This window comes from Helianthus annuus, chromosome 2 (genome assembly GCF_002127325.2).
Source record: "Helianthus annuus cultivar XRQ/B chromosome 2, HanXRQr2.0-SUNRISE, whole genome shotgun sequence".
NCBI lineage: Eukaryota > Viridiplantae > Streptophyta > Magnoliopsida > Asterales > Asteraceae > Helianthus > Helianthus annuus.
The window spans coordinates 70,390,053-70,408,177 of NC_035434.2; the positions used below are offsets into that span (position 1 = coordinate 70,390,053).

Sequence of the window (18,125 nt, forward strand, 5' to 3'; positions counted from 1 at the left end):
GTTCCATGGAAGGATGACCCATCAGAGATCTCGATAGGATGGTTGGGGGTACCTCTTGCAGGCTCGATGGGATCCGTGTCCTCGTCCATGTCCATCGCGTTGTCTTCGGAGAAATGGTTCTCTGGTCCTAGAGGGTTAAAACCTACTGGTTCTTAGACATAGTCTGCCGGGTTGAACTGGCCTTGAAAGAAAGGAGTAGGGTCGCCATAGGAACGGTGCGAAACAGAACGCTGGAGAGGTATGAACGAAGGTTGAGGGTTATCGGGCTCGTTCTCTGAATTCGGTCCAAAAGAGTGATGGTATGAAGGCGTCGAACTGTGTGAGGTAGACCGTCTAGCGGGCTCAAAGGGGTTCCTCCTACACCTCTGAGGTTCTTCACTCCTTGTGCTGGAAGGAGCTCGCATGTGTGAAGGTCCGGCCTCGTGATCATTGTGGGTAGTGATTGGCCCTTTGCCTCTTCCTCCTCTTCTGTTTGCTGGTGGCATATTTCCTGCTTAAACAATTTTAAATCAACAACAAACAATAAAGGACAACAAGAACAACAATTCAGGATCGTCCTATGTTCTTGTCAAGACTCGAGTAAGTGCAATTGTGTCATTGAGATTAAACACATAAGGATAGTGTTTAATTCACTCAACGTTGGCTCTGATACCAACCTGTCACACCCCGATTTCCACACGTTTCACCAGTGGGCCCGGTGGGGGATTATCGTGACGTAGTTGGCAACAATATAGTCAAACAACACAATATTTAAATGCACAGCTGAAGCATAAAGATAGATATATTTTAACCAACAAATGTAATATCCAAGTATCACAAGTAGTCGAAATAATCCACAGGGGATCAAAATAAAATAGGAATATAATGTTCAACAGATAGTGGCATCCAGGCTTGCGAGACTCTAACGATGCTAAGGAGTAGCCAGCCTATTTCGTGTAGAACCTGCATTTAATCTTTTTGGGGAAAATACGTCAGTTTACACTGGTAAATACATTCAACCGACACTTTAAAAAGAGTTTAATAAACATTGATTTGAATGCACGTGGCATAAACTTTTATAACTTGGGATAATTAATCAAATGTAATCTTGTAAAAGAATTACATTTTCGTTATGCGTTCAGTCGCCCGGTTCGTGCCGGGTTTAAGGTTAATTGACACACCACATAGTACACACCGCGGCGGGAAAACCAACGGTTACACCTTATAAGTATGGACACATTGTCGGGTGTACGCCTACACTCGCGTGTCAAGGTCGTGGCCATTTCGTAAAATGATGCCAAGGATATCCGGGACTTGGTCATTTAAACTCCCAAAGGCGTAAAACAATCAAAACAAATTTTTAAACGAGTCATTTTGATAATACTCAACTACTAATGAGTTGAGGTCAATTGCCCGACCAAGCGGTATTTTATATACCGTACCCCAAGCCCGTATAAGGGAAAATAAGTTAAAAGTATTTACCTGGGCAAGTAATAACCACAACAAGAAAATGCAAGTATCTTTTACTGGTCTCCTATTCTGGAACGAAGGTTTATAATAACCTATTAGAATCCTAACGGGTCTTTAATTTAGCCTAAGCTTAGACTGGTTAGTTTCAAAGGATAAATACGGTTTAATCGCATGAAAGGCGAAAACCGGGAATGGAATGTGGTTTGGGCCCAACAAGTTCGGAGACTTGTATATTATGGGTAAACTAAACACATTCTGGATTTTTGAGGTACAAACGACAAGGTTTGACCCGTTTCGGCTAATTTATGTAAACTAGTTACATAAACCGGACCGAACGCGTAAATGGCGTAACGGGTAACCGTAAGAGTCCTACACAGGTTTCCTAAGTTAATATGCTCTGAAGAGGTTGTGGTATCAGTAGGATACCTTCCATTATGCCATTAACGAGTTTAATCCCAACATACGCCCCGTAGGGGTATTTTGGTCATTTTAAAGATTATAAAAGAGATTTCCGGGTTCTACAGGAAATCTGAGTTTTCTGAACAGGTTATAAAGTTCAAAATACTTTATTTATTATTTAAAATCAGTAGCAATTGGATTCGGGTCAAAATACCATGTAGAACTCATTTTATGTTCGAAAAGGGTATATTTGGTATTCACCGAATCAAGGTCATAACCGTAGGTTATGAGCAGGTTAAAAATTATTAAAAATCATTAAAAATCCCAAAATATTATATTACATCAGGGTGTAAAAGGTTAGGTGTCGAAATTTGGGTTTAGATAGGCTTTATGCTAATTGCGCCATTTAATCATTAAAGTTTTCTTAATTGCGCTATTTAGCATAACTCCTATTCTAGACCTCGGATTGACATGAAATTTTAGGGACATGTTTAGAAATCAGTAACTAAGGTTATTGTCCTTTCGCATATCCAAAATTCTCGTTTTAAAGTCAAAAGGGCATTATGGTCAACTTTAACCATATAACGGAAATGTGCAAACGACTCGGACAAACAACGGACCAGCCATAGAGGGTTATACTATCATGTAACCTGGTCCTAAGAGAGTCCTAAGGCATATCTAAAACATATAAGGCATATCTAAAACATACCAAAGCGGATCAGAACTGAAGTCAAAGCAAAAGTCAAAGTTTTGCGACTTTCGGTTCCGAACCGGGTCAAAACAGTAAATGGTCGGATCAAACAAGCTTAGACCAGTTATAATACTTATTATCAAGTTATATGAGTGATAAAATAGGTTACATGCCATCTACATTATTATTTATGCATTAAATCGAAAATTAGCATTCTATTGACTTTTTCTAAGCAACTTTGACCCAACATTTGGACTAGTTAGAGTGGGAATCAGAGGGTGCCCTTTTAGGGGTTTAATACCCACATAATTACCAACATATAACTACCTTTGATTCGACTAATCACTGGACCATTAGTGATTAATCATTAAGTCAACCGTTAATTAAGACGGTTTGACTTCTAAGCTATAACTAAGCAAAAACTTAACTAAGAAGGGTTAGGCACACTTACTGAAGTCCTAAGCATGACCAGAGATGAGTAGTGAAGAGACTTGAGCTCCATAAATGATCAGAAGTGATGAAATGAGGTGTGGTTACAATGGTTGCACATAAGGCCTTTATATAGTAGTCTTAGATGCATTAGATCATGCCACACAACCCTACAAGTGTAACCAGATCATCAACAAGTGTCCCTGAGTGCTAGGGGTCATTTAGGGGGCGCCCATGCTCTTGCAATAATGTCTAGAGTCGGTTAAAACACCAAACAGTGCTTCTGTCCACGTTTTCTGCATCTAGGAGTCTGACGCGGCCCGCGTAAGAGGTCCTGCAACTCTTACGCGGCCCGTATAAATCTCCTTGTCAGAGCCCATATCTTCTACTGCTAGCGCGGCCCGCGTAAAGCCCTTTGCAACCTTTACGCGGCCCGCCTGAGACCTGCTGTAAGATTTTTAAATCTTTTTCAATTATTACAGTCGGCTCTTGGCGTTTCGAAGGGGTAACTTTGCATTTTGGGCCTTTCTTATTTACGTATAAGGGCCTCGGGACTTTTACCCAACTTATTAATCCTCGGTTATTTTATTATTACCCGAAAAGTCATAACTTTCAATGTTTGACGCTTTTCACCCCTCTCATACGAATTCGATCATAACTTTCCCATTTTATAACGGAACTTGATGAAATTTATATCGTGCATTCTAGTGAGCATATTTTATCGTTACAAAGCCTCGGGTTTGTTAAAGGGTCACTCAGAGGTACAACTTAAACATGTTGACACATTTAACCCCTGTAGCTTGTAATCTCTCACTTTCTTCCACATTTCGTTCCGTATGATCCATGATTCATTCGTTCGAAGGTACGAGCATCATGTAGGGTTACTGTAAAGTATATTTATCCTTTGTTGACATTTTGCACTCTTAAATTCACATACTTTCTATGTTTGTCAACTTTAGTCCCTCTGTAGTATTTATTACCACGTGCAAACTTATGACACGTGTCATTACTTTATAGGACGCAAAATTTCGAGGTGTTACAACTGTAATATTAACTGTGATTCTATTAGAAAGATCTGAAAACGAATACAACACCTGAATCACGTACAACACTTTCTCTCTCTACTTTCTCTCTCTAGCTCCTATGCTCTCTAAAGCACAAATGACAAGAATGGCAAAAGTGGCAAAAGTTCTAAACAACATGCAAGGACCTACTATTTATAGGCAAACACAAAAGCTCATCCGGCAGGATTGACACCCGATCGGATGGTCATCGATTGGATGAGTCCTAACAATGTTCAGACTTCGTTAAACTTGCTGACGTGCTACGATTTGGATTGACGGAGGCGATAGACATACTGCACTAACATTTACGCATAACCAGCATGTAACATGTAGCAAGTGATGGCTAGTAGGTTATCAACAATGAGATATGCAAGACGTGACTGCGAGTTGTAGAATGTGCAACACATATCCCCACTGGGACACGTGAAGTAAAGCCCTTAACAACCCCTGTCCACGACAGGTGCTGAGTCCAAACTATAGTACTATCGTTGCTAAGGTGTCAGGCAACAATCACTGTGTTAACATAACATACAAGCATTCATCGAATAACACGTAACATGCAATAACGGTCAGCATATAAATAGTGTTTGTGTTGTATGTCAATTGTGATTTGAATAAGTAACGTATGTAACACCCAAAAGTGCGTAAAGAAAAAAGGGTTCGAGTATACTCACAGATAGCGTTTAAGTTAATAAACACTGTCTTGGATTGAAGGGAGCGCTGGGAGATTAGCCTGAACAGTTAACGATAGCATAAGCGAAGAACGGTGCGATAAACGGTGAAAAGTGATCAAGTGTCGAGTGGTAATCCGATCGGATGGTCATTCGATCGGATGTCAATCCGTTCGGATGGTCATCCGATCGGATGACCATTCGGTCGGATTGACATTCGTGTGGGAAGGATGTGTTTGTGTATGATGGCTTTGAAGTTTTTCTTGTAGCATTTTGAAAACAGAGAAGTATCTCTACCTTTCCGGTCGTCGATCGAACGGTCGTTCGATCGGATAGCGATCCGATTGGCAGAACACTTAGTTAGAACAAGTTCACAGTAGGATGGTCACTCGATCGGATAGTAATCCGATCGGATGGAAATCCGTTAGAGACTGATGTTCTTTGAAAATTATGAAAATGATTAAGTGTTGAAGTTCCAAATGTCAACCGATTGGATGGTCGTTCGATTGGATGGCAATCCGATCGGACAGCAATCCGTTCGACATTCAGATCCTTTGAAAACTTGAAAATTAATGAAGCGTTGGAGACAAGTGCAATCTGATCGGATTGCAGTTCAATCGGATGGCAATCTGATCGGACGGCAATCCGTCCCAACGAATCTGATCGTCTTGAAACTTGATTGTTTTGAAAAGTTTTGCGGTTGCTCGAGACGGTATGACAACGTACTAAACAACAGAACCTCGTCAAGTCCCAAGTCGTCCGATCGAACAGGAATCACCCTAATCCGATTAGTCAACTGTTCTTACCGGTTGTTCATGTTCAATCCGAAATCTGCTGTCTCTTTGATAGAAATTAGATCTCGGACCGACACTTCACTAAGAAATGAGTAGAAGATCTGAACGAGCTCCGATTCTATCGGTTTTGAGTGCATTGAGTGTAAAAGAGTTGAAAGAAAGTTGGAAAAGTTCCTTTCAATCCTTTTAACTTTGAAAATGTTTAGATCTATGCAAAATCGTTGTGTAATCATGCGGAATGAGGCCAAAACTTGAAGTTCATAAGAACTTCATGATGACATCACCCTAGAACACCTCAAATCCGTTGATTTCACGGTTAAAAGTTAAGATTCAAAGGTGAAAATGATGAAGAAGTGTGTGTAGATCATGGAAGTGCAAGATTTGAGTTGAAAACTTACAAGAATCGCAAGAAATCGAGAGAAAGAAGGCCTTGAGCGTGCTGGTCGAATGAGAGAGTTGTCACATCACTGTTGTGATGTGACAGGGGGTATTTATAGGTTGCCAAAAGAGGGAAGTGGGGGTGCAGGTGTCGGATGGCTCAACGATCGGATGACACTTCTATCAGATGGCAATCCGATCGGATGGCCATCCGATCGGATGGCCATCCGATCGAATGGACATTCGATCAAGTGGCTCCGACGAGTTGCGTTTCGACGTTTCGTTTTGAGCGTTGCGATGCATTTAAGCGAGTATCGATTAAGCGATGTGATAGATTAATCAATAACACCCAAATACTATATCTAACATACAATCATCCTAAATAACTTGCATTTAGCGTTTGCGATGCGATAGAGTTGCGATTGCATTTTGATTAATCACCACCAAACAATAAGTAAACATTCACAAGTAACACATAAATAGCACACACACGTAAAACAATATTCAGAATCTATTAATCAAGTTGCGAGCGCGATTGCGATGCGATTAGCGAAAAAGCGATAAAACATGCGATAAACATCGATTAAACCTTGATTATTAATAGATAATCCACATAATACAACTAAAGCAAATAAAATACAAAAGTTGATTACAAGTCAAGGAAGTCAAATCAGTAGTTAAGCAAGGAGTGACAGATCGCAATTAGCAATCTTTTCTTCCTTTGACTTTGACTTGACTTTGACTTTGACTTTCATAACACGAGGTGTTACAGCGGTTACCACCTCAAAACAACTTCCGCTAATAATAATGAATACTTACACATTACTTCAAATGAAAATGGCAAAGATACTATTGTAGAAAAGCTAAAAGCTTTATCCTCTAGATTATATTGTACTAATATTACTCCTATTGAAGCATACATGGTGATGAGTAACCAAAAGGTACTAGATAAAGATACATTCACAATATGGCATGACCGACTAGGTCACCCTGGTAACATAATGATGAGGTGAATAATTAAAAGTGAAAATGGGCACCCTCTTAAGAACTTAAAAGTCTTGTTATCACAAGATTTATCATGTGTGGCATGCTCTCTAGGTAAACTCATTACTCGACCCTTACCAACTAAGTTGACACAAGAAACCCCCTCATTTTTTGGAAAGAATCTAAGGGGATATCTGTGGGCCAATACATCCTCCTTGTAGTCCATTCCGCTATTTCTTAGTCTTAATTGATGCCTCATCGCGATGGTCACACGTGAGTCTTTTAGCTATCCGAAATGTAGCGTTTGCCCGACTATTAGCGCAAATCATACAATTGAGAGCTCATTTCCCTGAAAATCCAATTAAAACCATACGAGTGGATAATGCAGGAGAATTCACATCCCAAGCTTTTAACAATTATTGTATATCGATTGGGATAAAGGTTGAACATCCAGTAGCTCATGTTCATACACAAAATGGTTTAGCTGAATCATTAATTAAACGATTACAAATAATCGCTAGACCTCTCCTGATGAGATGCAAATTGCCATCTTCTGCATGGGGACATGCTATTCTACATGCTGCTGCACTAATCCGATTAAGACCAGCTGCCGATCATGAATACTCTCCATTACAACTGGTCTCCGAAAGAGAACCAAATCTGTCCCACTTCAAAATATTTGGTTGTGCGGTATATGTACCGATATCGCCACCACAACGTGCCATTATGGGACCACAAAGAAGACTAGGCATTTACATCGGTTTTAACTCCCCGTCTTATTAAATATTTAGAACCATTAACGGGTAACATGTTTACAGCACGCTTTGCTGACTGTCAGTTTAATGAGACAGTATTCCCAGTCTTAGGGGGAGATAAGACTAAAGAAAGACTGGTAACACAAGAGTTAACATGGAATGCATCATCATTATCGAATCTCGACCCCCGAAGTGGTCATTGTGAATCTAAAGGTCCAAAAGATTATACATTTGCAAAGAATCGCAAATGAATTACCAGATGCAATCACAGACACAAATAGGGTGACAAAGTCACATATACCAGCATCAAATGCACCTGCTCAAATTGAAGTAATCCCAGAAGCAATTACCATACAAAGAAAACGTGGGAGACCAATAGGTTCCAAAGATAAAAACCCACGTAAGTGAAAAGAGCAGAATAAATCAGTTGGTGAAAATTTAGTAAATGAAACCCTAGAAGAGGTAAATGTCCCAGAAGAGACAAATATAATTCAAGAGGAAAATGAAAATCCAAAAGACTCACTGGTACCAAACGAAAACGAGATCTCTATCAATTATGTACAAAATTGTACAATATGGAACCGAAATGAAACACGTGTTAATGATATGTTCGCATATGATATAGCAACAGATGTAATCAATGAAAATGATTACCTAAAACTCTAGAAGAGTGCATGCACAGAGTTGATTGGCCAAAATGGCAAGAGGCCATAAAGGCTGAGTTAGAGTCGCTTGAAAAGCGAAATGTTTTCGGACCTGTAGTCCGAACACCCATAGACGTCAAACCCGTAGGTTATAAATGGGTGTTTGCTATAAAAAGAAATGAAAGGAATGAGATTGTACGATACAAGGTACGTCTTGTAGCACAAGGGTTTTCCCAAATCCCAGGAGTTGATTATGAGGAAACGTATTCCCCTGTAGTGGATGCGATAACCCCCAGATTTCTAATTGGCCTTGCAATCTCAGAAGGACTTCAAATGAGACTTATGGATGTCGTCACTGCATACTTGTACGAGACACTAGAAAATGAAATCTACATGAAAATCCCTACAAGATTAAAAATGCCCGAAGAATTAAAATCAATACCTCGAGACATGTGTGTTAGAAAGCTAAAAAGATCTTTATATGGTCTTAAACAATCTGGTCGTATGTGGTACAATCGGCTCAGTGAATATCTTGAAAAAGAAAGATACAAGTCTGATGTAATCAGTCCATGTGTTTTTATAAAAAGATCACTCTCAAAATTCACTATAATAGCAGTCTACGTGGATGATATAAACATCATTGGAGCTCCTGAAGAGATAGAAAAAACTGCTAATATATTAAAGAGAGAATTCGAGATGAAAGACCTTGGCACAACAAAATTATGTCTCGGCCTGCAGTTCGAGCATTTGTGCAACGGTACATTCATACATCAGTCAAACTATATCCAAAAGATGTTAGTACGTTTTAATAGGGACAAAGCTCATCCGTTTAGCATACCCATGGTTGTCCGACCGCTAGATCCTCAAAAGGATCCTTACCGCCCTCAAGAAGAAGGCGAAGAAGTACTTGGTCCAGAAGTACCGTACTTAAGTGCGATAGGTGCTCTTATGTATCTTGCAAATAACACGAGACCTGATATTGCATTCTCGGTACATGTACTAGCAGATACAGTTCAAACCTAACACGTAGACACTGGAATGGAATAAAACACATATTCCGATATATTTGCGGGACACGAGACTTAGGTCTTTTCTCCCAGAAAGATCAAAACTCCCAGCTTGTTGGGTATGCTGATGCTGGATATCTATCAGATCCACATAAAGCAAAATCTCAAACAGGTTATGTATTCACATATGGTGGCATAGCAATTTCTTGGAAGTCTACTAAGCAGACACTTACAGCAACGTCATCAAATCATGCCGAACTAATTGTACTATATGAAGCTGGTCGAGAATGCGTGTGGTTGAGATCAATGATTACTCACATACAAGAAACATGTGGATTAGAACAGATCAAGAATGAGCCGACAATTATTTATGAAGACAATGCTGCTTGCATAGCTCAGATCAAAGAAGGTTACATCAAGGGTGTTCGAACAAAGCACATTTCACCAAAATTCTTCTCAACATATGACTTGCAGAAAGAAGGGGAAATTGATGTTTGCCAAATAAAGTCAAGTGAAAATTTAGCTGACCTATTCACAAAATCTTTACCAAGAAACAATTTCGAGCAACTATCACACAAGATCGGTCTCCGTAGATTGAAAGATGTTTGTTGTATACACTGTACTCTTTTTCCTTAACTAAGTTTTGTCCCAATAGGTTTTCTTAGTAAGGTTTTTAATGAGGCAGTACAACCGATCCAGTAGTATTAGTTTATTATATAGGTCCTGAAGTATCTATTTAATATCATCCTGAAGTATGTTATTAACTGTGTATAATAAATAATACGTAGTAATATATATATGAGGGGGAGTGTTATAAATACAGATATATTCCCTCCTAAGTTGTTATGTTTTCATTTACATTTTGACTACATCACTGTATATATATATATATATATATATATATATATATATAGGGAGCCGCTAAAATAAGAACCACCCCCAGTTGTAAGAACTGCGAGAACCACTCTCCACCAATCATATTCAGCCAACAAAAGGGGTATTTTGGTCTTTTACCCTAAATATCAAATCATTCATCTCTCTCTTCATTAAACCTCACTGACATTTTGTAAACCCTCTCTCCTCTCTCCTCTAAAAATCTCAGATCTATATATCATCTTCTTTCAATGGATGAACACTACTTAACACCCTCGTTTAAATCGGATTCAAAATCAAACTATGGTGGTGCCCTCTCCCCTCTCTCCTCTATAACTCTCTCTTCATTTTAAACTCACTGGTGGTGCCCTCTCCCCTCTCCCCTCCGATTCTCTCTCATAAAGAAACCCCCCCTTCATCCCAGTTCCTATCCGCCGTCGCCGGCGGCGGAGAACGGCGTCAGTGGTTCGAGTTCCATTGTTTTTCAAGATCCGAGTCGGTGTTCCATCGAACCACCGCCTTTACCTCCGCCGCATCCCCGATCCTCAACCAGAACACCACCATAACCCGGATCCAGGTTTGAGTTGTTTATAACATTTTGGGGGTTGGTGGCGGCGTCTCTCCGGCGGCATCTTCTGCCTCTTTTTCCTCTCTGCCGCCCCCTTTGAGACTAGTGTTTGGTGGTGTTGGATTTGTGGTTGGTGGCGGTGGATGAAGGCGGTGGCGGTGGATGAAGGCAGCGCCGCCGTGAGCGGCGGAGGTCCCCCGGATCCAGGTTTGAGTTTGGGGTTTCTTGATTTTTGATAGGGTTTCTTTATTTTGTTTGATGGGGGTTTCATTCTTGTTTGAGGGGGTTTCTAGTTTTTTGTCTGATGAACTCTATGGGTTTGTTCTTGTTGTTTTTTGATCAATGATTTTTTGATTTTCTGGTGATTTTTGTTTTGATCAGTGAACTATGTTTCATCAGTGGATATGTGGGCTTTGATATGTTGGTATTGATCTGTTTGGTTTAGATATGTTTTGGTATTGATCTGTTGGTTTTAGATCTGTTTGGTATTGATCTGTTGGTGATTTGATGTAAATTTGAATCTGTGAGTTTTGATACGATCGATTTTTGGGTGGCGATGATGCAAAAAAAAAAAAAAAAAAACGTAGTTTTTGATGACGATGGCGCGGCAAGGACGGCGGAGGGTAGGGTTTTTGATCCTGCAACCCCACTTTTTGCAGCCTCTTTGATTATCGGATAATCTGAGCCAAACCCCGTTTATTTTTTCCGAGATACCCTTTGTTTTTTATGTTTGTTGGGTTTCTATATTTTTTTTTGAGGCGTCGATGATGATAACAATATATCTGAGACACCCCCCGAGTTTGCGATTTCTGGGTGAGTTCGTTTTTGCGTAAAAAAAATCTGTAAAAAAAATAACCCGTAAACTTTTTTACGTAAAACGTAAAAACGTGAAGCGTAAAAAGTTTTACGTAAAACGTTTTACGTAAATCGTAAAAAGTCTTACGTAAAACGCAAAACGTAAAACGCAAAACGTAAAACGTTTTACGTTTTACGTAAAACGTAAAGCGTTAACGTTTTACGTTTTACATAAAACGTAAAAAGTAAAATTTTTTTCGTAAGACGTAAAAAGTTTTACGTAAACCGTAAACCGTAAAAAGTTTTACGTAAAACGTAAAACGTAAAAAGTTTTCGTAAAACGTAATTTTTTTTCATAAAACGTAAAACATAAAGTTTTTTTTTAGTAAAACGTAGAAAGGTTTACGTAAAACGTAAAAAAGTTTTACGTAAACGTAAAACGTAAAAAGTTTTACGTTTTACGTAAAACGTAAAAAGTTTTACGTAAAACGTAATTTTTTTTCGTAAAACGTAAAAAGTTTTTCGTAAAACGTAAAAAGTTTTAGATAAAACGTAAAACATAAAGTTTTTTTAGTAAAACGTAAAAAGTTTTAAGTAAATGTCATTTAAAAACCGGCGCGTAAAACGTAAAAACGTAAAAAATGTTAACGTAGAAAACCGGCGTGTAAAACGTAAAAAAACGTTAACGTAAAAAACCGGTGCGTAAAACATAAAAAAACGTTAACGTAAAAAACCGGCACGTAAAACGTAAATAACGTTAACGTAAAAAAACGGCGCGTTGAAAAAAACGACGCGTTGAAAAAACGAAGCCAAAAACCGGCGCGCAAAAATATTCGGGACGCCAAAAACCGGCGCGTTGGGAAAACCTGCGCGTAAAAAACGTCACGGTAATACGGGACGCCAAAAACCGGCGCGCAAAAAAATTCGGTTTGTTAAAAAAATGTTAATTTAAAAAGAGATTGTAATAAAAATATTCTTTTAATAAAAAATTATCACAAAATCTGAATTAAAAAAATGATTTTAATAAATTTTTGTTAGACAAATCTGAATTTTGAAATTTTTGTTTAACATAAAATTCTGATTTTTTTAATATAAAGTAATTAATGAATAAAACAAAAAGACAATTAAATATAATATATATATAAAGACAAAATAGTGTAATTTTACTATACTACCCTTTTTGATTAAAATATAAAAGACATAATAAGACAAATTTTATTTAATATTAGTTTTTGTTACTTTTAATCTCATCCATCCATCAAGTTGATCTAAAGGCTAGAAAGTGGTTCCTATGGTTCTTACAACTGGAAGTGGTTCTCATTTTAGCGGTCCCCTATATATATATATATATATATATATATATATATATATATATATATATATATATAGGGGAAGGATGTATAGAAAACCCACTTTAATTTAGAAAACCCGGGAAACTCAAAGCTCCCGATGTTTTTTTTTTTCTTGAAAAAATTTACACATGTTATATACATGTTTCTAAGGGTTTTGGGCAAAAAAAAAAAAAACAAAAAAGCGCCGAGTAGATATTTAAAAAAAAAATAAACAAGTTTTGGTGTAACACATGTTATAATCATCTGACATATTTGTAACATGTGTTACACCAAAACTTGTTTATTTTTTTTAAAATATTTACTCGGCGCTTTTTTGATTTTTTTTTGCCCAAAACCCTTAAAAACATGTATATAACATGTGTAAATTTTTTCAAGAAAAAAAAACATCGGAAGCTTTGAGTTTCCCGGGTTTTCTAAATTAAAGTGGGTTTTCTATAGATACTTCCATTATATATATATATATATATATATATATATATATATATATATATATATATATATATATGTGTGTGTGTGTGGTTGATAAATGAAAGGTAACACACTTCTTATTTTTCAATTATTTCTCTCAAATAGTAGTTTTTTATATATGAAAAGTTAGTATAACAACTTTTTAAAATTTAGGTTTAGGGGAGAGAAATAGAAGATTGGATGTAGTGTGTTTTTAGAAGATTTTTTTAAAATTTAAAGATGGAGGATGGAATGCGAATGCTCTAAATATAGAGGTTTGCTTTCATTTTCTATAAAATATTTTTTTTTTATTATAGAGGATGGGATGAAGTGGTATATTGGATGGTCTCTTTAAATTATTTTCTAAATTTTAGAGAATAAGATAATCCGACACGCATCATACCGGTAACATAATGAACTGAAGTGACACCGACCAATTTCTCGCTCTGTAGGTCGTTGTGAACAATGACTTTTATTTCTAAGTTTTAATTTCACCTCATCTGTACGTCTTTAACCCATTTAATTTCATATAATTTGATTTTCTCTAACTTGTGTACACCTACTTTTTTTTTTTTGAACGGCAAATTAGGATCATCGACGGACCACTGGAGTATCATCGTACCACCAGCAGAACCACCCGATCATATCCATCTCCACTAGGCTATAATGCCTATACACCAATTCAGGAGGAAACCCAATAAATCTAGGAAAACCCCCCTTTTTGAGAATCGAACCCAGGACCTAATGGTCCCAAAACCTTATCTCACCCCAATATGCCACTAGACTATAATGCCATAGGCTACACCTACTTTTAAATAAAGCCAAAATATACGCAATAGTAACTTGAGCCAAAATATACGCAATAGTAACTTGTTATAAATTTTATTTAAAACGCAGTTGTTATTAAATTTAAAGGTATGGGTGATTTTAGTGCAACATTATAGACAGTTACTACTAGCTTCAACATTCCCATAATGCATCCCTATTTACTAGATACATCCCTCCTCTCATGTACTTACGTGTATAGCCCGTAACATTTTCTCTCATAAAGGGGGTGTATCAAGTAAAAAGAGGGGATGAATTTAGACACACCCTTATAAGGGGAGCTACTATAAAATTTTCTATGGCTACCACAAACAACATAGTTACATCAATAACCAACAAAAACAAAGAAACATAACCCATGAACAATCAAGAGCTTTAGCTTGTTCCCAAAACTTGCTTCAAATTTCCAAAGGGGGGGAAATCAAATTACATTTCTTTGAATTGTCTACAAAAATCACTCCTCCATTGCAATATAATTAACAAAATCAAAACAAATGTATGTAACTTATAAATAATACCATAAAAAATAACACCAAAACAAAATTTTCTATTTCTGCATTTACACTAACAATGACCTCTTAACCTGTAGCACACGCAAGAATATAAGGATGATTTCTGTTAACATACCTTTGCCATAAAGGCTTATACCTCCCAAACCCAATCTTTAACCATGGCTTCATGTTCCCATTAAAATGAACCACAGCTGCACTCTCTATCATCCTGCTATCAATATTAACATCGAACCCGAGTCCCAACACGTGCCATCTTCGGTCTAGCGGCTCGGTCCGTCCATAAAAGGCTAAAAGTCCAGCTGGCAAAGTACCTAACTTCCATAAGTTTCCGTCGGCATTCTGTTCTTCCCAGTAATGATACATGCCCGTCACATTAGCGTTCCGCCAAGCCACCAAATCGAAGACGTTTAGCCCGAACGCCCACCCGCAACCCTGTGGGTCGATCTTGGAGCTTAAAACCGGGTTTGAAAAGTTGAGATATTTATACAAGCGGTGATGCACTTCAAGGCATGTTTCGACTGCACCGTTTACGTTCCCATGTAGATCCAAAGAGAATAATGGGGTTAGGTCTTTCTGAACAATGACGTCATCGTCGAGAAATACGACTTTTTCAAGGTGGGGATAGATTTCAGGTATGTAAAACCGAAGATGGTTCAATAAAGATTCGTACTTTTGGTTTAAGAATCGCGGGTCGGTTTCCGAATCTTGAGACTCTTCCAAAGGGTATCCGAAAAAGTCGACTTTTTTAGATTTTTTGACCGCAGGTGAGTAAGAAGCATTCAGCCAAGTGAAATCTTCAACCTTTTGGATTTCGATCATCGACCCTTTGAAGTCGTTAGTAACAAACCATGCTTGCATGGCTGCATAGTTGGCGTCATTTGTAACGATGTGAAACATGAGTTGTTTTGGATGGTCCGCGTTTGATACGGTAGAGTTGACCACAGCGGATACCGCCACCAAATTATCCGAAAACAAGCAGAAATGGTAAAGATTATTGTCTAACAACCTTGGAGAGTTGTTATTCTCATCGGCAAGCTCTTTAATCCTCGTGTTCGTAATCCAATCCGCCAAAAGTTTAACGTTAACACAATGAAGATTCTTGGGAAGTGATTCGGCCGCTAAATTCCCAAAATACGCACTTTGAACCGTTGCTGCATTTGCACGAGCTTCCAACGCTTGAATGTGAGATTTCATGGTCATCATCGTGGTTGCAAGATCATAATGAGCGTCTTGTGACTTAAGAATAAGAGATGATAAGCTAATAATTAGGGGTTCGGCTTCTTCTTGCGTGATGGGGTCCGCTCGCATGGCGGCCTTTGAAAGCAAAGATTGGCAGTTTCTTATTTTTGAACTTAACTGCCATGCAAGATGGAGGTTATTGTGTTCTTTTGCAACGACTACGTAAGCTTTTGCAAGTGTCATTTGCTCTAGTAGTTGTCGGGCATATGAATTTGCACTACCTATCTCCTTTGTTAGATTCAGCTTGTTGTGAGTAACTTGTATGTTTCTAACATTCCGATCCTGAAAACCGTAGAATGATGCTAACAAGTCAGGTTGGGTTGGGTTGACCCAAAAACACTTCTATTATAAAAACTTTTGAGTTTAAAATAATAAATATGTTGAATTATTATATAAATAACAAAATAACTTCATTTACTAAAGCAATTTAGTATAATATGACAAGATCAGAGTCACTTTTACCAACTACAAACTTATATAATTCAAGGTCAAGGTTAAGGTCAACACAAAAATTTATTAAAAAGTCAAAGCCCAATATGAAGAAGAAAAAGACTTACAAAATCAATTTGTTGTTGAACAAATTGGCTTACGTAAACGTTAAGATCTTTGTAGTTAAAAGGTATAGAAAATTAATCGCGCTTAAACATATTAAATCCGTTTTGCAATGACAAGATTAAGTATTGACAATTGAAGTGATAGTCCCTAATTATTATAGAACCAAAAGCAAAAGGAGAATTCCTAAAAGAATAAAGACCAAAGAGCCCCACCAAAAGCAAACAGTATAAATCAAGCATAAACAACCTTCTACTTCAAGTTTGGTGCATTTCCGCATACGGAACACAAGATTTGAAATAATCTATAAGCAAAAAAGTCAATAGTTTTGGTAACAATCAACATTCAACAAACAATGTCACCTATCATCGTTGGGGGGCACACACAACATTTTCATAACATGTGTCAGGCTTTGAAAATGTTCGGTAAATCTCTTTCACAAACAATGTCATCAATCAAAATCCCTTGAAAATGTTCGATGAATCAGTGTCACAAACAAGGTAACCTATTGAAACGACCATGATTCGTGTCATGCATACACAAACACACCGCAATTTTGCATCATTAGCGTACATATTTCATTGTTATGCTTAAGAATCACCACATATCGCGAGTTCGACAATATTTGTTCTACCAAACAACATGATTGCTCTTAAACATCAAACTAAAATTTAAACTTCACACCTAAAATGAATGATTATATCAACTTATATTATATACTTCACAACTAAATAACGTATAACAAATGTGTCGGTTAGATGCCTAAAACAATATTTAAAATTGACCAGAAAAAAAAATAGCAAACAATTAAATTTACCGATTTAAAGACAAACCCAATAAATAATAACTACTTAAAATAAGCATAAAACAGGATCTAGGTCAGCTGTAAAATCTTACCAACAGTGTCTGCCGATCTTGATCTTGATTTTGGATTTGACTATGATCTTGATCTTGAAAGTTATGTTGAACAAAAATTAAAACACACCCAGCAACAGAAAACAAAACAAGAAACACCCAGATCCAAATTGACAGCCTCCTCCTAACCCGCCGCCGGTAATCGGCAGCCCGCCGGCGCATGTTTTGATCAAGAATCGAAGCCGCCACCAAATCAGTGATCAAAATGGATCAAATTCGATAAACCCATGATTAAGTTTCAATCTTTAGAGAAACCCATCAAGGAATAAGTGATCAGAACAGTTAATTACTGTAATTTGGATGAAATTGGTGGTATATGAGTGTTTGGAGTTGAATAGAGCGTGTATCTATTTGGGTATTTGTTAGATTGAAAGGGGAAATGTGTGTGAAAGTGTCGGCTTAGAGGAAAGGAAGATGAATGTGACGAGAGGTGACAGAGTGTGTGTGTGGGTGGGTTGTTTTCGTTTTTGTTAGTTAAGATGATGAAATTGAAAGGAGGTGATTTGGGGGAAAATAAAGGTCCACACATGGTGTAACATGTGCCTTAAATCCTTGTTTACACAATGTAAATTTGATTCTTAATGTATAAACTCTAGAGAAAAAAAATAGATTTTTTAATTGTGTTAGTATCAACTAATAGTAATCTTAGAGATTAATTACGCTAATTCTTGTCGGTTCAAGCCTAAAAATCATGACGTACATTAAGAACCACTCACCTAATCAATGTTTAAAAAACCGGTATTTTAATCGTACGGTTAAACTGGTTAAACCGGATTGTATTA

The 18,125-nt window shown here is 37.5% G+C and overlaps 1 protein-coding gene across 1 annotated transcript; it reads right to left on the reverse strand.

Annotated features, from left to right (window-relative positions):
- Positions 1-14,505: 14,505 nt before the first annotated feature.
- LOC110917621 (probable galacturonosyltransferase 11) lies at positions 14,506-17,843 on the reverse strand. Its single transcript, XM_022162117.2, has 2 exons — positions 17,326-17,843; positions 14,506-16,158 (listed from the first exon to the last, which is right to left on the reverse strand). The coding sequence occupies exons 1-2, from the start codon at positions 17,503-17,505 to the stop codon at positions 14,704-14,706; spliced, it is 1,635 nt and encodes a 544-aa protein (XP_022017809.1). The 5' UTR covers positions 17,506-17,843; the 3' UTR covers positions 14,506-14,703.
- Positions 17,844-18,125: the final 282 nt, after the last annotated feature.

What these genes read in the sequence shown, in the direction of transcription:
- LOC110917621 (XM_022162117.2), bottom strand. Translation starts at nt 17,505, where the DNA reads ATGCGCCGGCGGGCTGCCGATTACCGGCGGCGGGTTAGGAGGAGGCTG. An exon ending in AAGATCGGCAGACACTGTTG is followed by an intron (nt 16,159 to 17,325) that starts GTAAGATTTTAC and finishes TACGGTTTTCAG; the next exon opens with GATCGGAATGTTAGAAACAT.